The sequence below is a fragment of the Saccoglossus kowalevskii genome, chromosome 3, assembly GCF_978046115.1.
Source record: "Saccoglossus kowalevskii chromosome 3, keSacKowa6.1, whole genome shotgun sequence".
Lineage (NCBI taxonomy): Eukaryota > Metazoa > Hemichordata > Enteropneusta > Harrimaniidae > Saccoglossus > Saccoglossus kowalevskii.
This window is the reverse complement of record NC_140643.1, coordinates 14,252,529-14,273,807: the sequence shown is the minus strand read 5'-3', so window position 1 is coordinate 14,273,807 and position 21,279 is coordinate 14,252,529. Positions and strand designations below refer to the sequence as shown.

Sequence of the window (21,279 nt, the reverse complement as noted above, 5' to 3'; positions counted from 1 at the left end):
GAGGCAAAGATAGACATGTATTTTTTTTAGTTTCTCAATCTAATTATTCATGCACTGCTTGATCTGCAAACATTGTGGTTTATTTTTTTATCTGACAAATCGGTGATAAATTTTATATAAGTATCTTTAAATTGTAGTTACTGAAAACCAATTGTCTTTTTGGCATAAATGGAAACATTATAATGAGATACACAACGAAACAAATGTAAAGCTTTGAGTGTCCACGTTTAGGGGCATGCGCAGTTGATAACCGGCTTCAAAATGGCGACCAGGCTGGTAAGAGCGGCTACTTTGCTGTGCAAAAACTCGCCACGACAACCTCTTGTGAGTAAAAACTTCTATATTTTAAGTCTGAACATTTTCGAAATTGCATTTATACTTACTGGAGGAACTGTGAAAATGAAGTATGCCATGATGATGTCATATACCTCTGTTAACTACCCGGCACATTTTACTCGACCTCGGTCACGTCTGCACGAACGCCACTCGTAAAATGTGTGTTGCTTTTCAACAATGCGAATCCAATGACACTGACCGACTTGCTTGGACCTAGGTAGATTTTGACCAATTTCACTTATAATAGTAATAATAACTCTTTGTAAAGAAGAATTGCACTGGATAAATAGCAAAACGTTGTATATTTTTTTAATCTTCGAAGTTCAAATTTCAATAAATTCAACAAAAAATTTATCATTTGTAACTTTTTGATATCGAGGATTTATAAGATTGGGGTATGCAAGGGTGTGATATGCGCTGAAAGTCTCACTTGAAATGAAGCAGTCATAAAATCACAAGAGAAACAAAAAATTATTAAAATCCAATTCAATGAGTCTGGAAAAGTATTGATTTGAGTTAACCTCAGACTGTTTTGTGTGCATTTTCCATTTTTTGAATGTGCCATAATCTCTCTTATTTCTGTTTTTGCAATCGAATATTTCCAAGCAGCCAGTGTATTTTGTGACCTTATTAATTAGAACTACAATTGACTTATGTGCAAGGAAATGCATCACTTTCGACAGTAGGTTCCTTGTATTAAGTTGTAAGATCGTCATTGTACTGACATATTGTTTTGGTACATAGTTATCACACTTGCTTACCATTATCTTATAAATCCTTGTTGGTATATAATGTGGAATTAATATATGCCCCCTCCCCTCTTGAGTTTTAAAAATCACTGAAATAAACACAACAACAATTCCCAAGACTATTGGGTTACCAAAATGTGGATTATGCACAAGTTGAAAGATGTTCATAGAATAAATTTATGAAACCTATTATTTTGTCTTGAGTAATGATTACATTAATCCCAACAGTACCGGTATTCTTAGTGCAATTAAATGAATAGTGTAATACATCACATTTTCAGATTCTAAAATCATGTGGTGTTTTAGACCTAGTTCATTCTGTAGTTGGTGAGCAGAAATTTGTAATTAGTAACTGCATTTCTGTATTTGGGGTTTTTAATCTGGAAAAGGTAGTTTTCTGATTTGAAAGACTTTTTATTTGCATAATATACATTAAATTTACCATTGGATTCAATTAATCAGATTAATAAAAAACATTACAAACAAAACAAATAAAGGGACTGTTATGGAAAATTCCTTCTTGTTATTAGGCGCAGACATCTTCAATCGGTACACAGAAATGGCACAAGAGACAAGTTGCAACGTATCCAGAAACACTTCTAAATGTTCCAGAGACAAAAATTACTACATTAGATAATGGATTACGAGTGGCATCAGAAGACTCGGGAATCCCTACATGTACAGTAAGTGTATTCTTCAATGTCTTAGGTACATCATGCCAAGAATTTAGAAATTAAAATGTATTCAGGATATCTCCAACCTTGTCTTTTCTTTGATTTGTTGTATAGATACTCCAGAACACAAATAATGATAATGTTCATTAATTGATTGAATAGAACCCAATGAATCATATCATGTTTTAATAAAAAAAAGTGTTTGCACATTTGTTAGCCTGTTTGTTTCATCAGATAACAAAAAAAAAATTGCAGGTATTTACTGAATGCAAGGTTTGACATCATTATTTGTTATCCCAGGTTGGTTTATGGATTGATGCTGGTAGCCGATATGAGAATGCGGGTAATAATGGTGTGGCACATTTCTTAGAACATATGATTTTTAAGGTAAGGCAAAAACAATGCTATTGTTGTCAGTCCTTGATGTATAATAATGTAATATTCATTTATACCTTGTATAATATATTTTCTGATGAATTTACTTTATCCGTAACTCTGTGTTTGCAGGGTACAAAACACCGATCACAGATGGAACTTGAATTAGAAATTGAAAATATGGGTGCTCATCTTAACGCCTATACCTCACGTGAGCAGACCGTCTATTACGCAAAATCCTTTTCCAAAGATTTACCTAAAGGTTAGTGACCTGTTTATTTCACAAGTTCATTTTTATAGAATCAATCATCTGTTTTCTCTGGTTTGCCAGTGATGATAAAATCAAACAGAAATATATTCTTCTATTGTTCATTGTTATATTTTTCTTCAAGGAAGTTTTAGGTGTTTGGAATAACAGTACCTATTTGCTGGTGATATGCGTTTGAATGGACAAAAATCTGATATAAGTACTTATTCTATATTTCTATTATCGTTTCTCTACAGCTGTTGAAATCTTGGCCGATATTGTTCAAAACAGCACTCTAGGAGAAACAGAAATTAACAGAGAAAGGGGTGTGATTCTCCGGGAAATGGAGGTGAGAATTTGTTATGATTGAACTTGAGTTTTGTGTTCATGCAAGTTAACCCTAAATCAGAGAAATGAATGAAAAAAATATTTACCTACCGCAAAAACTCAAAATTTCGACCAGTTTTAAATAATTAGTTTTCTTGAAAGACGAATTTTTAGAGTCACAAAACACCCAAAAATTTCAAAGTGGACGAAATTTTGGAGGAAATATTAGTCGTTTTGGAATAACATGGGAAGCTTTTTGGGTTTCTTAAAAAGTGGAATAAACACTGATAGTACGGACAAATTTGTTTGCAATAACGCGCGGTACGTGCTCAGCTAGTGGTCACAACCTACATGACCTAATTTACACAAGAGTGAAATAAAAACAAGCGCGTTCGATAATGTGGACAAATTTGTTTCAAATGACGCGCTGTAAGTGTTCAGCTAGGGGTCACGACCTACATGACCTAATTTACACTAGAGTGAAAAAAAACAAGCACGTAACGACGTATAAATAAAATTTACTAAAATAGACCTTAGAAAAGATTACATTTTGGGCGATCAATGAAATTTGTAAATGTCCTTTTTTACAGTAGTCTTACAGTTATTGATAGAGTGCCACTGTCATTACAGTATCTGCAGTTATTGTGCTAATAAATAAATAAATAAACTTTTATTGTTGGTTTGAATTCATCATGATGTAAATCATTGAAAAAAAAAAATGCAACTTTATTTTATTCAAAACAATAAACTTTGATTGTAACGGTATCTTTTTTTGGAGGATGTGGTGGCCCTGAAAAGGGCCGCTTGATTTGTGCAGCAAAATATATTGCGGGAAGTCATTACTGGATGTCGGTGAACCCCTTGAACCACAGTCCCTCCACAAACAGCCTGTTCGTTGTGTGTGAGGCTATTCTCACTGCCATTTAGGCATTTGATATGCGGATTAGCGGGTGGATGTGTACCACTCCATTCCAAATGTGAGACTGGTATAATATCGGACGCTGTCTTTTGGAAAATCACTGCGGTGAAATTGTGATTTTGGCGGTGTCTACATGGGGGAAAAATAAACTGCGAATAGGCCCATGTCACTTCAAAATACGCAGACCGGGAAGTCAAATAATTGTTAAAGTTGGAAGCTTGCGAGCTTAGTTTCTGATTTATTTACTTACTCAATTTTTTTGTTTAAAATGCATGGGAGCTTGGCCGATGTAAAACGTACTCCAGGAAACAGAGACCCCGCTCATTACAGCTCCCTGCGGAGATATTCTGCTTACATTCGAGAAATGTCTGTACTCTTCTAGTAATAATCATACTGTACTCTTCGGTCGCCCACGTCTGTAAATTTTGACTTGTTTTATTTTATTGTCGGCCTACTTGTCACACAGACGCGTTTATTGTAAACACCTCACTTGGGCCCCACAGTGACACAAGTCAAGCGTCTAAGCAATCACAGAACCAGATTCACGCAATGGGGGCTGTCCTTTGCTTTAAAGGCAAATTGTTTTTTTCAACGACTGGCAAAAGCGTTGCGTCCGGTTTTATTCTGGATCGACCTTTTTAAGAGCAAATACAGACTGTAATGGTTATTCGAATCGACGTTTTTTCAAAAGCAAATACAAACTGATGTTTTTTTATTAAATTATAAATTTCATAGAGATAACAATAAATACATGTGACTTAAATGTTATTTTAGTTCATGCAAATTACGTGGAAGCAAACCTGACCTCGCTCACACTCGACGAGTACAGGAGTACAGAAACCCGTAATCTGACAGGGTTGGTGCGAATTACCAAGAGCTCCGGCATATGAAAGTTTGGTCGAATTTTCAGAGTCGCAAAAAAAAGGCATTTCCGGGCAGGGTTGAAATTTTCGAGGTCGCAAAATTACGGAAACTTGCCAAAAACGTAGGTGCCGAAATTTTAGAGTTTTTACGGTACTTCCTATTGTACTGGTAATCAGTTAGCTTATTACAATAAAAATTATTCTGACAGTTGCTTCAATATGAAAATTGTGATTCTAATTATTTTCTTGTCTATGAAAGATGATGTGACATTGTTTATTTCTTACAGGAAGTTGAAACCAACTTACAAGAGGTGATTTTTGACCATTTGCATACAACGGCCTACCAAGGCACTGCATTGGGTAGAACTATTCTAGGGCCAACAGAAAACATCAAGTAAGCACAATCATTTGCCTTTGTACAATAAAATATTAATGAAAACCACAGGAAGTCATTATGTTCGAAGTTTGCCCTCAAAATTCAATGGGAATGACCTAATAGTTATACAGGTAACAACTCAAGATTCTGGTGTGCATCTCAGACTAATCTTTCATTCAATAATAATTTTATTATATCGACCATCTTTGATTGTTGAAGAGTGAATCCCGCTTGCAATTTGGCTGCTTGATGACAAACTAAGTTAATAAAAAAGCTCAATCACACCAGAAGCTATGGAACTGTTTGATGGTGTTCGGCTTCTGGAAAATCAAATATCTTGCTAACACTATAGCTAATGTTTTACAATACACAATATTGATGACAATACAACTTTATGTAACAAAACACCAGACATGGCATTAAACTGTTCGCAGTTTGGAAGTAAATTTCAGCAAAAACAGAAAATGTTACTAATTTAAAATATACTCGTCTTCACATGTAATTTTTAAATGATGAAACTAAATGCCTGTGACAATAAATGATTTTTCGGTATCGCAGGTTAGGATTTATCACTATTATATTTTTAGGTTGGTGATTTGAATCCTTTTTTTATCGGTAATTTCAGGTCACTTGTACGAGATGATCTTTTGACCTATATCTCTACACACTATAAAGGACCCAGAATAGTGTTATCTGGCGCTGGAGGAATTGATCATAATGAACTTGTTGCATTAGCCAATAAACATCTTGGTAAGATTGGATCAGAATATGAGAATGAGATCCCAGTCCTGCCACCATGTAGATTCACAGGCAGCGAGGTGAGTATACTTTGGGAGTTATGTTTGTTTCATTCATACAATAATTTGATTTATCTTCTTGAATGTGTCCTGATAAATAGAATGAATAGATGGATGTCTTATTTTTTGTTTCAGATTCGTGTTCGTGATGATAGCATGCCATTAGCTCATATAGCTATTGCTGTTGAGAGTGTTGGATGGTCTCATCCTGATACAATCCCACTGATGATTGCAAACACAGTAAGTAACCATTCTCTTTGTACATGCATGTAACTTTGAATTGTTTACTACTGTGAAAGTTTTTTATGAAGTACTGTATGTCATGCAATTTACACCTGTAAACAAATAAATATTCTGATGACTAGGGTCATGTATTTAGGTTGCATTATATCCAAACTTGGTACATAAATCTCTCAAAGTTAATTTGTTGTCAAAATAAATATGGTTGACTCAAATGCACAAAAAGAATTGATACACACAATTCTGTTATTGCTTACAGTACATATTTCATACTGTAGAATCAAGACATACTTGGAGCAGCTTTGATAAAGCTTTCCACTTAAACATTATGGATATACGCATTAAGTTGTCCAAGCTAGACATTTACCTGAAACCTGAAACATGCACTTTGATAGCTAACGCCTTTCTTTTGTTTCATGTTTAGTTGATTGGTACCTGGGATCGCTCTCATGGAGGTGGTACGGTAAGTCATAGACTTCTTTTTCATTCAAAACTTAGCTGATAATAAATACTTTCCTGTACTTATGATGCACTCATGATGTCACTCTTTAATTTGGTATTTTCTCTTGATTTCAGAATGTTGCCAGTAAACTTGCATCAGTTTGTGGAGGTTCTAATCTCTGTCATTCCTTCCAATCATTCAATACATGTTACACAGACACTGGTTTGTGGTAAGTCTTGTAATTTGTATCATAGAAAATAACCAACCCTGATTTGTTTCTGACTGAATCGCAGCAGCTGAGGAATTCCAGTCAAAAACATCGTACACAAAACAGGCTCCTGTTTTTGCTTTATTAGAATCACATCTCTAGTAGAAGCACATTTAAAACAATAATCACAATTGCTGTATGCTGAATCATTAAAATATTACTTACTTTGACAATAGAAACACCTCTGTGATGTATGTATGTAAGTGCATACACTACTTATAGAGCAAATATGGTACTTATTTGACATTTAGTCCTTATTCTGAACACTCCAATTGACATTTTGCATTTGCTTTGATAGGAGCACATTTCCAATAGAAGGTCACATAAAATCAAATTTATAGTATGCTAGATCATCAAAATATGATTTATTCTGATCATAGTAGACACAAATTTGTCAAGTACAGTATATTGTTATATGTAGAATATATTCATAATTGGTAATAATTGACATTGTATTTTTTACAGGGGAATGTACTTTGTTACTGATAATATGAATATTGATGATATGCTGTTCTATGTACAAAATGAATGGATGAGACTCTGTACCAGTGTCACAGAGTCTGAAGTAACCAGAGCCAAGAATCTACTCAAAACTAACATGCTCCTGCAACTAGATGGTGAGATGAGTCTTTCTTTATTTCTAAGACCATAGCAGGGCACTAAAGAACTCTGGTTGTGTTTCCAAGGCAATTGCTGTCCTTGAGTTCAAGGTCTACTCATACTACTTTATACAAGATATTTGAAATTACCTGCACTGAACCTTTCATTGCAGTTTGGTATTGATAGAAGTTTAAATTATATTCACTAGGGTGAGGTGAACTGATAATGATGGATTGAAAGACGACTCCAATCATCATTCCCTGTAACTGTGTATTAATCCCTTTGCCTAATAATTGTTTATTTAATTCTCTATGTCCGTCAAAGTTTTGATTGGGGAAGTTTGTTAATTTAATTTGACAAAGGGCTTATTGCTATTATTAGGGTCCACACCAATCTGTGAGGATATTGGTAGACAGATGCTATGCTATGGTCGTCGTATGTCTCTCCCCGAATTAGATGCCCGCATTGAAGCAGTGACAGCTAAGACTGTGAGAGATGCATGTACTAGATACATATATGATAAATGTCCAGCTGTGGCTGGAGTAGGTAAGTATTGCTCTGTACTGCTAGGCCATAATCTATGCTCTGTGATAGGTTTGATTATAATGTACAGTAGTGAATCTGAGAATTTTTTTTCCTGCATTAAAATTGATCTTGAATTTTACTTTGGCGCAGGGTCTAGCTGTGTGAAAGTGACCGAATTCTTGCTTATTTCCATGTTTCACAATAAAAAATATTCTTGTACAATGTTAATCCTGTTCAACTATCAGTTATTTAGTAATTAATAGACTACAGGTTAACTAATTCATGTTGGCTTAAATTTGTTTTCACAAAAAATTAATTGGAAGTAATTTTGCATGAAAGAATAAATGAGTGAACTAAACTATTCTACATAATTGTGGAACGCAATTATATCAAATTGTCTGCTCAGAAAGAATGGTAGTCAAACATAACAGACCTGGATACTATGTGCATTTTTGACAGTATTTCCCATAAAATAAAACGAGTAACCAGCCTTTATTTCAAGCTTTCTAAAGTTGTTAACATCATGAGAATGTATTTAGAAAAACTATAATTTTTGTTTACCTGAAAACTAGTCTTGATATCCTTTCTATTTTTCCCTGGAAGGAAAATTTTCCAATAAGTAATCTTGTGTTTTTGTTTAGTACCACCATCTTATCCTGTAATGGCTGAAAACTAATTTCATTCCATCTGTCTTTTCTCCACCACAGGTCCTATTGAACAGTTGCCTGAATACAACAGAATTCGTGGTGGCATGTACTGGGTTCGACATTAATGATTGAATGGACGTTTAAGTATTGTTAGTTTCATTTCAGAGTGCCTGTGATTTATGTATATTCCAAAGTATTTCTCTCCTGTCATTGTAACAAAATTCACCACAAAACTGGACGACAAATGATTAAACAAACTTGTATCTATTGGATTTGTGGTCTTGTCAACTGCTACAGAAGAAAACCATGTCAAATATCCAAATTTCAATTTTGTAAAATGTTGCTCACTTTTGTGCGTCGCCAAAATAAACTGTTAACATATTACAATGTGTTTCATGTGTCATTTTTGTTTTGTTTTGTCATTTATAAAAATCATGCGAAATTTACTCGTTTTATCCATAATACTCTTAAGCATAAACCACTTTAATTTCAAGACATATTTTGCGTTAAGGACAACCATAACATTTTGAAGGACAGAGATTTGCAAATACAGTAAAGTCAGAAATAGAAATAGCAATTTCATTTAAATTCCTGCCAATCAAAGATATTTATAATTATATTCCCAAAGCGATATACTGTACATTACTATCAGTTTTCAGAATTTAATATTTTGAAGGAATTTGTGATAACAAATGTTTGATCTGTTAGAAGGGCTTTCACTTGGGTAAATATACATTGTATTAACAAAGTTAAATGTATTAATTTAAGTTGTATTATTGAATATATTTTGTTGGTAATGTATGAAATAGTCTGTGCCATACACCAAAGCCTTCCTTCTACTAAATTATATGACTATTCTTGACATTTGTTGCCAACTCATGGTTTTAAAATATTTAAATGCCAAAAATAAACTACCACTGGCTTTCCGTTTACTAAGATTCTTGAACTTGGTGTTCTCCTGAGAACTTCATCATCCCCAAATTATTCATAAAGCTAGCTAGTTGGTTTTTCACCTTACTCTTTTGACAGAATTTGTGAAGTAATTGTTTCCATGAAAACAAGCTCTGGTACTCTATCTTAAGGAAGTTTGAGTTGAATATGTCATGTTTGTTCCACTGGCATTGTGGGATCATACCGTCGGGGAAAAGCAATTGGGTCACCGAATGACTATTTTGATATTGCCATTTTTACAAGGTGGCAACTTTTATTTATCTCGCAAAATTATTGATATGAATCCTAACATTGCAAGTTATTTCAAAAAATTTACCAAATCAAGTTTCCAGGGTGATAATATGAGGTTATTACGATTACGAAGATACCTCAAAGTAAGCACGAAGACAGTACAGCGGCAGTATCGACCGACGCGCAGTGGAGGTCGATTCAACAGCGTACTGTCTGAGTGCATACTTTGAGGTATCTTCGTAAAAACCTTATTATTATACATTCTTTTCCTACCATGGATACATCATGGGAATGCCGAAATCTAAAAAGTTTAGAACAGAATCAGCCAACTTCTTTGTATGGAGTCTGGTTAAATTTTGGTGGCAGCCATGTTTGTTTTTATTATTAGAGGACGCTTGCGCGCCTAATAATTCCATATTTGGAATTCGCATTTCCTAATATGGTAGGATGAAAATACCCCGTAAAATACTGCAAAATTACGGCACGCTGTAACCTATGGCGTTACGGTGACAGATGTATAATAATAGTTTTTATTGTATGCAATTAAAAGTTCTTTCTATAATGCGTTGCATATATACAAGCACATGTGTGAACAGTGAACACGGCCAATTTCGTGCTCTTGAGATTTTCACGGGAAAACTACCTCAAATTCGTTATACTATATCATTATCCACTAAAGAATGAAGTGCGACGACTGTAATATAAAACGGGGAGTGCATTTGTGCCAAGGAGATTTGCAATTGTGTGAAAAATGCAAAAAGAAGCGTTTCCAGCACGATGGTCACTCGGCAATGACAGGCACGGTGGTGAATGCCACTGCAACAGATGATGGTAACAACAGTGAAGCCAATATACTAACAATTCTACAGGAAATACGTGGAATTAATGAAAAGTTGGAGAAAATGGGTGCATTGGAGGCAAAACTTGAAAAGGTAGAAACATCTATGCAATTTATTAACGCTTTGTTTGAAGAAAACAGAAAGAAATTAGAGGAGGTGCAGGCTGCTAACCAATTACTTGTGGAAGAGAACAGAGTCCTGAAATACAGAGTCTCGGATTTAGAATGTAATCATAACGAATTAGATCAGTATATAAGAAGAGAAAACCTTGTCATTAGTGGTGTGCCACAAACAGAAAGTGAAAATACAGATGCAATAGCTCTGAAAATCGCTCAGATCGCGGACAAAAACATCACCATGTCGGACATAGATGTCTCGCATCGTATCGGAAAACGAAAGCCGTCGGTTGGTCAGCGTTACAATCCCCCCTCTCAAATTATTGTCAGGTTCACAAGTAGAAGAGCTCGCGATGCTGTGTACAAGGCCCGCAAAAACCTGTCAACTGTTAAAACATCGAGTCTCGGTTACGAAGTTACAAATGATATATATATAAATGAGAACTTAACGCCTATTGGGAAAGCTTTATTTACTAAGGTAAACATCAAAAGGAAACAGTGTGGCTGGAAATTTCTATGGACACATTATGGCAAAATTTTAACAAAGAAAGACGAGAATTCACCAGTTGTCTACATTCCAAACGAAGACAGTCTTTGCAAAATATGTTAATGTGACTGTTTGCAGCGTGAAAAGCTGAATTATTCATGGATCCTGACGTAACAGACTCATTGCTATCCAGTAATTACAACTGTGAATCTTATTCAATCGAGCAATTTAACAACAGTGAGTCATTGTCAGTAAATTCCTTTTCTGCCTTACATTTGAATGTTAGATCCATTAGCATCCATTAGTGCACATTTTGACGACCTTTCAACTCTTTTACACCTTCTGAAAATGAAATTTTCAGTCATTGGTCTCAGTGAGACGTGGTTGCACAGTAATTCTGACACCTCAATTTATAATCTGCCATCTTACAATTTTATTTCAAATTGCCGCACATCTACTTCAGGAGGTGGTGTTGGTCTCTATATACACGAATCATTGCCTTATACTGTTATTGACTCAGTTATTCTAAGTCATTGTGAGTGTTTATTTGTTGAAACTACATTGGACAACAAACAAGTTATAATAGGTGTAATTTACCGTAAGCCCAATACCTCTGTGCAAGATTTCCTTGATAGTTTTGAGCATTGTCTTGAAACTTTTTGTGCCAATAAAAAATGTATTTTTCTTGGCGATGTCAACATTGATGTTGCTAGCAGCAATAATGCGCATGCTGCCTATGACACAGTTCTCAATGCCAATAATTTTCAACAAATTATACACTCTCCAACTAGAGTAACCGAATCAACATCTACAACAATAGATCACTGTCTTATGAATTTTTTTGATTATTTTATTGAAGCCGGTACCCTAGAGGCGGATCTTAGTGATCATTTTCCAATTTTTGCTGTTTTTAAACATTTACGTCATATATTTAACACAAATCCAACAAATAGTTACAAACATGACTTTTCTTTGTTTAATCCTGAATCATTCAAAGCGGATGTTGCAAAAACGTCATGGATACCAATTTATGAAATATCAGATCCAAATTTGGCCTACGACGCCTTTTACAAACTGTTTAACAACGTTGTCGCTAAACATGTCCCAAGGATTAAAACTCGTTTTTCGTCCAAATCACTCAAAAAGCCCTGGATTACTAAGGGACTGCTTGTCTCTATTAAAAATAAACACAAACTATTTTCTAAAACAAAACGACATTCTGTCAGCTCAACAGTACATAATCAGTATAAAATGTACCGTAATATTCTCTGTAAACTGTTGAAAGCTGCCAAAAAGTCGTATTTTCGTGACAGATTTTGCACCTCCGCTGGCAATAATAATAAAACATGGCAGGCCATTAATGAAATAATGAATGGAAACATGTGCAAAGCTGGAACCCCTCAAAAATTAAAATCAACCACCAAACCAGATGAATTTGTTACAAACAGTAAGGATATTGCACATTTGTTCAATTCTTACTTTGTTAACATTGGCCCAAAGCTTGTTTCGGAGATTACCTGTAACACCAATTTTAATGACTACCTTGGCAACAGACAATCAGAGTCATTTTTCTTTCGCCCTGTCTGTGCACACGATGTCTTAAATGAAATTGACAAATTTGACATTCGTAAATCCGTTGGTTATGACGGTATTCACCCAAAACTTGTGAAAGTGGCTGCTGAATATATTGCCGAACCAATCGCCTATATTATAAATTGTTCCTTGTCGAAAGGTGTATTCCCTGACAAACTGAAAAAAGCACGGGTGACTCCCATTTTCAAGAAAGGGTGTGCTTATGAAGTTGGAAACTACAGGCCGATTTCCGTTTTACCTGTCTTCAGCAAACTATTCGAATCATTCGCCAATAAACAGTTGTGTGCCTTTATGGACAAATTTAAAATTCTTTCAGAAAATCAGTACGGGTTCCGAAAGCAATATAGCACTAAACTCGCCTTAGCTGATCTCACAGCTGAAATCTCAAAAAGAATAGATGAAGGTTTTGTCACACTTGGTGCTTTTATAGATTTGAGAAAAGCTTTCGATACCATTGATCACAGTATTTTGCTAGCTAAACTACAACAATATGGGATTAGAGGGTCAACTTTGAACTGGTTTAAAACTTTTTTGGACGGTCGGCAACAATATGTCAGTACTAAAAACAATGATTCTGACTGTGAAACTATTTCCACAGGGGTACCACAAGGGTCAATCCTAGGCCCTCTTCTTTTTTTAGTTTATATTAATGACATTTCTCGATCATCCCCCCTTTTTTCATTCAGACTATTTGCTGATGACACCAGTCTATTTTATTCCGTAAAAGACCGTTCTGTAAACCTTCACACACTTAATATTGAATTAAATAAAGTTGCTACCTGGTGTAAATCAAATAAATTAACTATAAACATTGACAAAACAAATTTCATGATTTTTCAGACAGCTCAAAGAAAAACAACTATTGAGGGCGTATTATCAATTGATGATTTGTCATTAAGAATGGTGTCGTCAGCTCTTTATTTAGGTGTCACGCTTGACTCAACACTTTGTTGGAGACCCCATATCGATAACATTGTTAAAAAAATCAGTAAAACAATTGGGATAATCTCATACTTGAGGCATTATTTACCAAAATCCATTATGATATTACTTTACAACTCGTTGATTTTCCCACACATTGCTTATTGTATAGAAATATGAGGACACACTTTTAGCACATATATTGATCCAATTTTTAAATTACAAAAAAAGTTTGTCAGATTAATTTCTTTCTCTCATTTTCGAGCAAGTACCACACCACTTTTCCTGCAACTTGGCATTCTTGATGTGTATAAATTATGTAAGTACAATACATGTTTATTTGCATACGATTTGAAAAATGGCCGCCATGCACACTCTCTGGATCATTACGCCTTATCAATATCACATCCATACCATACACGATCAGTAACCTCTGAGAAACTTGCCACACCACAAATTAATTTAAGTTCAACTAAGAAAAGTCTGACATTTTCTCTTGTAAAACATTGGAATGAGCTCCCAACTTCGTTAAAAATATTAACTTTACGAAACTCGTTCAAAACGGCATTAAAAAAAATATCTTTTAACTAATGTATAAATACTTGCATTATTGTAGTATATGTATTAGTATTGTCTATTTTTGTTTTCTTCATTATTATTGATTATGAGAGTTTGTAGTCTCTTTACTTACTTAATTATGTATTTATTTATTTATTTTTAACTTAACAAAAGAATTTTTTTTGTGTATCACTATTCACAACAACGTATATTTTAACAGTTGAGTATGGTTTTGGGGCCAGGGACTAGATTAGTTCTGCTAGAACTACCTCTCTGGTCCCCACCAGGAATAATATATATATTATTATTATTCATTCAGATAAAGTTCCCTGTACAATTGTCTCTTTTTTCTGGTGGAATAAATCTATTCTATTCTATTCTATTCTATGTGCAGTAACATGCACAGTTGGGCAAACATTTATTTCATTCAACCTATTGTTTACTCAGTTTTTGAATAATTGAAAGATTCAGTATCAGCTTCTTTGTTCTGTAATAATTCAATGCATACTATGTATATGAAGCACTAATTAAGTTTTCTGCATATTTGCCTGTTCAGTTTACTGGTTCAAGTTGTGCAAAGGCCCACATTGAGTGAAGAGATTTTTGTGGCCCAGAACAAAAAATGATAAACAAAAATCCATTTAATGACTATTTCAGAATAAAAATAAAAAAGCTGTCCATGCGTGTTGATTTTAGAAAACAATTTACCAGTAAGAGTTTTCCCCCTTGACCTTATCAGGCCTAGTAAATTTCTGTTAACTAAGGCTTCAGATCACAAATATCCATATTAAAATGTTGTGAATAGATATTGAAACAGTTTATCAAGCATATCCACTGAAACCAGAATGATCTACGTTAGTATGAATTATCTACCATGTACTTATTGCAACTTAGTTTATTATAATCTATCTAAAACTATATTCACACTGGCTCTGTTGAGCGCACTGAATATTGTATGCAGTTGATTTAATGCAGCCATCTACCAATATAGCATAGGCATCCCAATTGTGTGGGCAATAATACCGCGATGTTGGGGCTATAACGATATTCTCAAAAATTAAATAAATGTCATTATGAACAAGAGAATAAATGATCACCATCATCTAAAACATGACAGACAGTGAGTTCCAATTAATACATGTGTAATAAAATGTCTTTCTTTATTCACCTCCTTTGGTAAACATCAGTTTGGATCAACATCAAAACATTTGTATTCCGATGTAGGGTGCCCTCATTGAATATGAAAACCTTGTAACTACAGTAGTACTGGTTCAAGACTGAATTGAGGTTTTTTCAGCCAAACAATTGTTTGTGAAACTTATTTTCAGCATTATTTTGTATAAAAAAAATCCAATCTCGCTTCACATGCTATAATAAATGCAGTCTCAATCTAATCTTGACTTCTGACTGTGAGGGCGTCATACTAATTTCGTCCGTGACATAGGTGTGGGTAAAGGTGTTTGATTGTTTGGTATAAGATTGTTTTATGAATTCAATTATGTTTGTTTTATACTAATACTGCCTCTCCCCGTTGTAACTATAAATTGCCGGCGATCTAGTCATGGTATGTTTGTTAAAAAATATAATCCTTAAATGGTGACATTTGTTGAACCGTAGACAGATGGTCTAAACTTAGAGCTCAGACAACTTGAATCAAACCTTATCTAAGGTTAGAGGTACTGGTGTGTAATTTAGGTTACTGATCCACGATTTTATAATTTATGTTGTTTTAAACCTCCAAGATGATAAACATTTATATCATAGTTATCACACTTATACCACCATTATCTTTGTCAAATTTGTAATTTAGTTAACTATGGTTAAACACACATGTAGCGTCGAGTCGCCATGGTGATAAGCAAACTAGAAAAACTCAATCGGACTCAGTCAAAAAGCAATGTAAAGTGCAAAGAGCAATGGATGTTGGTGTATTGATTCCCGAAACTGTAAAAAAGGAACCTCTTGACCATTGGAAATGTTAAAAATGGATCCTATTTGCCCATTTTATAACATAATCCACCCGTTGGTAAGTTTCTACTAGTAATCACCCAGTAATCACTCTGTGAAGAATTACGCAATCTGGTCGGATGAGTAAGTAATCAATTCATTTGATAGGCTATGTGAGACAATACATCTTAATATAAGATATTATCAATTTGTCAAACAGTTCAATAAATTAAAAAAATACTGTTTTTGCTTTGCCAACCTTGGATGCAACACATCATGTCATGTGGGTTTTATAATAAACTATCTGGATGAGCATATTTTTAAAAAATATTAAAAATTCACAAATATATACCGATATATGTGGAGTTAGTTAGTTGCCGTGTCTATTATTTGTCTGTTTTGAAAGGGTAAGTGATTTTATATTATTTATTTTTAGCACTTTCTTATCTTGCGCAATCAGCGCTATTCAAGTTTATACCCAGGGCCACTTCTATTTTTAGCATCAAGTAGTAAGTTTATAAATGGTTGTCAGTGGGCGCGGTATATTCAGTCTTGGTCCGATCACTTGGGCGAAAAGTTCAGTACTAATCCCGACGCTACTACGATAACAGACTATTTGAAAATTTATGTGTTCGTGTTTTCGTCGAACAAGGTGAGTTTATTGGTGGCCTCGATTTTTTTTTATTTCTTACTAGTATTACTGCGAGTTTTAACGCAGTCGTTAAAGTATACATTCAGCGCTTTTTCTTCGAGGCGGAAGTGAAATACACGCTTGAGCAGACAATCTCATAATATACGGGAGTTATTTTTAGAACAGTGACGTTTCCAACATTTAGCCAATCAATTCGCTTGTAAACCGTAATTTACATACCGGGGAAAATAGATTCCCCACAATGCATTTTGAATGACGTCATGAACGGGGGTCTTGTTATTGAACAATTCCAACGACCCCTCTAAGGCTGGATTGAGGTGTGGTTTCAAACGGAATTTTTTTAGCTGAATTGAAGGATTTGGATCAGTTTATTACAATCGGACTACACTGATTTTACAGGTAATGTCGATACTCATTTTGTGTTATAGTTTCGGGGGAATGTTTGTGAAGTATTTAGCTTCTTTACGAAGTTGTTTCAGACTACTCAGTCTTGTTATCACAAACTTTTCCTTTATAAATCGTCGTTGACCGGTTCTTTGGCCGGAGCGTTGATATTGAAATGGTTCCTGTTTCCGTGTTTGTGATTTAATCGCCGCTAAACGCACGTAATTTCTAGAACCGATTGAAGACACGGTCTGTATGCCGCAAGCGCTGACGATTTGATCTTTCGGGAAGCCTAGAAGTTTCCCCTGATGACAGTCAATGAACGTGTACCATATAATGTCGGCCATTTTGTCTGCAGGAGGTAACCAGGACATCGAATCTGGCATTCGAGTTGCCACTACATATCGTCTCCTTCATGCAGCTAAAATAATATCAAACATGATGTCTTTCATAGAATGCCTCTCGGTATTTGTTGGCCAACAGCTTGCCCCTATAAACAAAGCATTAAATTGTGAACATTGTATGACAATGCATCATCGTCGGCATGTTGTTATTGGTCACGCCATTACGATTGGTGATCCGCCGTAGCTTTTGAATGGCCATATATATCTGAGAATGCCAGCTTTTGTCAAGAAACATATAATTACTACTCCAGGAACGTGTCACCGCCAGCTTACGTTTTCCACGCATATTCCCATCTCCTTGTGTACTAGATTTCTCGGGTAGCGTATAAGAAAAAAAAGGAAGTATGAAAAAACTAGAGCAATATAGGACTCCACCCAGTTTGACCTAGAGACGGATCATTTCGCTCAATGTACACTTCTGTATTCGAGTGTCATTTGTAACAACGTATCGCTTTATATGATTTCATACGCATATGTTTGTGTTTCACTATAATCATATTTTTTGCATGTACATTCAATTGTTTTGTTCTCAATTTCGAATCACTTCAATCCTCTTCTATCATGTTCTTACAGAAATCATGTTAATCATGTATAAACTATCTTATTGAAATTATTTTGCATGGGAGAAGAAAGTATTGGTGATTTAGACCCACTTCTGGTTGTTAGTGTTTAAGACTATATTGTGTATGGGTGTGTCCCGTTTAACAGAGTTAATTGCAACTAACAGCTTTTGTTTATTGTTCAGTGGGTGGACTTAGTTTCCTTGTGTCTGCTTTTGAGTAGACGTCAGTCTACAAACTGCAGTAGTTGCTGTCGTGCTGAAAATTGAGAATGAGGTAGTTCAGTTGTTTTTTTGTCAAAACCCCTCTCATCTCCACCAAATATTAACAATGACAATATATGTTGACTGTTCTTTTTTTTCTTGCAGAGATTTGAGCTGGGAGATGGCAGCTATACGAAAAAAATTGGTGATTGTAGGAGATGGAGCTTGTGGTAAAACGTGTTTATTAATTGTATTTAGCAAAGACCAGTTTCCAGAAGTTTATGTACCAACAGTATTTGAGAACTATGTTGCAGACATAGAAGTTGATGGAAAACAGGTAAGTTGGGAGTGGTGTTTATCTATCGATGTATAGTCTTGTGTTATGGTGTGTGTTTTTGCTTGTCACTCTAGTGATTTCAAATAAGATGGAAGTTGAGAAACTTGTTCTTTTGTTCTCCATATGCATGAACCATAAAATAGATTTTACTATTAATGTAGATTTTATCTTCATGTTTGGACCTAGTTACACTTGTGTGAATCGTTGACAGTATTGTTATTCATGAACTTGTTAGCAAGTGTAGTTTCACATTCAAGTCCATCCAATCTTCTGTTAATGTTGCTCATTGTCATTGTATGTCTATTAATAGCTTTGGTATCTGTTAAAATGACTTAAGTTGGTCATTGTTTTCCTGAAAATTGAGTGGGTGACCTGCATTTTGGTGCTAGAACTTGCTGCCTGGGGGGTCTCTCACATAAAGTTCTTGTGAGTCACCCTGTTGTTAAGGGTTAGATGTAGCTCACTAACACCCAACAAGTGTACTGTATCATGTTTTTCCCTGTGTACCTGCTAATAATAGTGTTTTGGTTTTCAAGATTGAAACCCATAATGACATTAGGGGGAAATAAATTAGTTTTCATCTGTAACACAACGCCTACATCTTTTCATCCATCCATGGCGACTTTCAGCAGAAGATGCATTAAAGTTGAAGACTGTCATGTGAACTGGTGTTTCAAAATAAAACTAAAATAAACCACATTGTCCACACATCATTTGCAATTAGTCTTATTTATTGTAATAATATAACAAATGTATTTTTAGGGCTTGTCTTATTAGTTCATTTTTTGCATCTTCAATCTTGCTATTAAGAGGCATTCATCTATAAGCTATGTGTAGTTCTGTTGAAATAACTTTTCATAGGCCAGTATTCACAATCACGATAAGAACATATGTGGTTTAATTCAATTAGACATTATCAACTAATTGGTGACAATTATTGTATACCGATACTCTTAAATATGATTTTTGTATTTACTATGTTAGCTTGTAGCTCTTTTGAAAATACTTACCCCTATTTGTACTATGTTGCAGGTTGAATTAGCTCTTTGGGATACAGCGGGGCAGGAAGATTATGACAGACTTAGGCCTCTTTCATATCCAGACACAGATGTAATATTGATGTGTTTCTCAATCGACAGTCCAGATAGTTTAGAAAATATTCCAGAAAAATGGACGCCAGAAGTAAGTCAATTGTTCTCATGATTATATATCTTGTACTTTATAGTCTGTCAGTAATTGATATTAATACCATGTGATCTGAATTACGAACAGTTGGTTTTTATCTTAACCTGATTTGTTCATTTTACTTCCTTGTTTTACAATAGGGTTACCTGTCATAACCCACATTTGTGTAAATTGTAAAACCTGTCTAAATGGAACACCATTTTTCAGTCTCTTCCTCGTATACACAAGTTTTTGTTTTGTTCATGAATGTTTTTTCAATAAGCTGTTATGATTGTTGCTATTTGTGGATATGTCGCTGTGTTATGCTATGTTATCACTGTGCATATTATTTCTTTCCAGGTCAAACATTTTTGTCCTAATGTACCTATTATTCTAGTTGGTAATAAGAAAGACTTAAGAAATGATGAAAGCACAAGGAGAGAACTTGCAAAGATGAAGCAAGAACCAGTCAAAACAGAAGAAGGCCGTGGCATGGCAGACAAAATAGGTGCCTTCGGTTATTTGGAGTGCTCCGCTAAAACCAAAGAAGGCGTCAGAGAAGTATTTGAAATGGCCACTAGAGCCGCACTACAAGTAAAAAAGAAGCGCAAAGGCAAATGTTTGATATTATAAATCTCGTTGTTTAGTTAAAAATAGTGTCTCACTCGAGTTTGGCACCTAAACATGTACTATAGAGAACACTTGCTGTCTAGCTAGCACATGTATAATTGAGATGTCGCTCTAGCTGTCAGTTTATTCTTATGTAAAAAATAAATAAATCCAATTTGTGTGTACATGTTGATCCCAGCGACTCAGAAAGTAACAGAAAAAATTCTAAACTCATAGTTGCTGTCGACATAGGAAGTAAAGTAAGCAAATAACACCGAATAAACGACAAGGTAAAGACTATGTCTAATTATAGTAAACACGTACTGCGTGCGACACCTACGTGTTTACTATAATTAGACATAGTCTTTACCTTGCCGTTTATTCGGTGTTATTTGCTTACTCAAAATAACAGGCTGTCTTGTGTTCAGTACATCACTTTGATTCACAGCTGTTGGGTTAAACAATGCAAATGCTGATAGAGCATTGTCAAAATACTTCCACCAAAAAAAAGGGACATTATTTTATTTTTTACTTCAATGTTTCTGCTTGTTTTACTATTTGGATTTAGCTTTTAGTTGTAACTGAAATAAAATGTGATCCACTGTCCTACAATATAGCAAGCAAAACATATAACTAATTATACTCGGAGACAATAACATTTATCAGGATGAGTGCATTTATGGCAGTTTTGTTGTTGCCATTTTAGTTGTATACAACAGTGTATCGTTAGTGATGTATCTTTGCTGTTTCGATGGACACTGACAGTTGGATTTCAGTGTATGTTGGTAACTAAATAGTGTCAGAAATTAGTCATTAGTCAGTAAATAATGTGCCTAGTTAGACTGTGGTTTTTCAGGCTTGTCACAAGAAACTTAAGTTATTAATTCTGTATTTTCAAATCTTTGTTCTCATTATGGAGAACATAGCGTTAAAAAAAA

The 21,279-nt window shown here is 34.7% G+C and overlaps 4 protein-coding genes across 5 annotated transcripts; all 4 read left to right on the top strand.

Annotated features, from left to right (window-relative positions):
- Positions 1-221: 221 nt before the first annotated feature.
- Positions 222-8,772, top strand: LOC100370183 (mitochondrial-processing peptidase subunit beta-like). The gene is made up of 13 exons (XM_002741553.3): positions 222-324; positions 1,616-1,768; positions 2,060-2,146; positions 2,267-2,396; positions 2,639-2,730; positions 4,778-4,884; positions 5,492-5,684; positions 5,799-5,903; positions 6,328-6,366; positions 6,480-6,574; positions 7,079-7,230; positions 7,595-7,759; positions 8,446-8,772. Exons 1-13 carry the CDS (start codon positions 262-264, stop codon positions 8,508-8,510), a joined length of 1,446 nt encoding a protein of 481 aa, XP_002741599.1. The 5' UTR covers positions 222-261; the 3' UTR covers positions 8,511-8,772.
- A 1,475-nt stretch (positions 8,773-10,247) lies between these two features.
- LOC146747501 (uncharacterized) lies at positions 10,248-11,132 on the top strand. The gene has a single exon (XM_085497308.1). The coding sequence runs from the start codon at positions 10,248-10,250 to the stop codon at positions 11,130-11,132; it is 885 nt and encodes a 294-aa protein (XP_085353434.1).
- A 225-nt stretch (positions 11,133-11,357) lies between these two features.
- Positions 11,358-16,063, top strand: LOC146747500 (uncharacterized). Its single transcript, XM_085497307.1, has 2 exons — positions 11,358-13,065; positions 15,918-16,063. Exons 1-2 carry the CDS (start codon positions 11,358-11,360, stop codon positions 16,061-16,063), a joined length of 1,854 nt encoding a protein of 617 aa, XP_085353433.1.
- A 498-nt stretch (positions 16,064-16,561) lies between these two features.
- Positions 16,562-20,534, top strand: LOC100370332 (transforming protein RhoA). 2 transcript variants are annotated; one of them, XM_078005863.2, is made up of 4 exons: positions 16,562-16,680; positions 18,397-18,568; positions 19,601-19,750; positions 20,093-20,534. In XM_078005863.2, exons 1-4 carry the CDS (start codon positions 16,655-16,657, stop codon positions 20,363-20,365), a joined length of 621 nt encoding a protein of 206 aa, XP_077861989.1. In that variant the 5' UTR covers positions 16,562-16,654; the 3' UTR covers positions 20,366-20,534. The 2 variants fall into 2 exon arrangements, with proteins under 2 accessions (XP_077861989.1, XP_002741600.1); XM_002741554.4 differs by lacking the exon at positions 16,562-16,680 and adding an exon at positions 16,943-17,079.
- Positions 20,535-21,279: the final 745 nt, after the last annotated feature.

Excerpts from the sequence above, each read along its gene's own strand:
- LOC146747501 (XM_085497308.1), top strand. The coding sequence starts at position 10,248 with ATGAAGTGCGACGACTGTAATATAAAACGGGGAGTGCATTTGTGCCAA.
- LOC146747500 (XM_085497307.1), top strand. The coding sequence starts at position 11,358 with ATGAAATTTTCAGTCATTGGTCTCAGTGAGACGTGGTTGCACAGTAAT. Across the intron at positions 13,066-15,917 it reads TTTCGATACCATTGATCACA|CGTCGAGTCGCCATGGTGAT; the intron begins GTATTTTGCTAG and ends ACACACATGTAG.
- LOC100370332 (XM_078005863.2), top strand. The coding sequence starts at position 16,655 with ATGTGTTCGTGTTTTCGTCGAACAAG. Across the intron at positions 18,569-19,600 it reads TAGAAGTTGATGGAAAACAG|GTTGAATTAGCTCTTTGGGA; the intron begins GTAAGTTGGGAG and ends ACTATGTTGCAG. Across the intron at positions 19,751-20,092 it reads CAGAAAAATGGACGCCAGAA|GTCAAACATTTTTGTCCTAA; the intron begins GTAAGTCAATTG and ends ATTTCTTTCCAG.
- LOC100370183 (XM_002741553.3), top strand. The coding sequence starts at position 262 with ATGGCGACCAGGCTGGTAAGAGCGGCTACTTTGCTGTGCAAAAACTCG. Across the intron at positions 325-1,615 it reads ACTCGCCACGACAACCTCTT|GCGCAGACATCTTCAATCGG; the intron begins GTGAGTAAAAAC and ends TCTTGTTATTAG. Across the intron at positions 2,397-2,638 it reads TTCCAAAGATTTACCTAAAG|CTGTTGAAATCTTGGCCGAT; the intron begins GTTAGTGACCTG and ends GTTTCTCTACAG.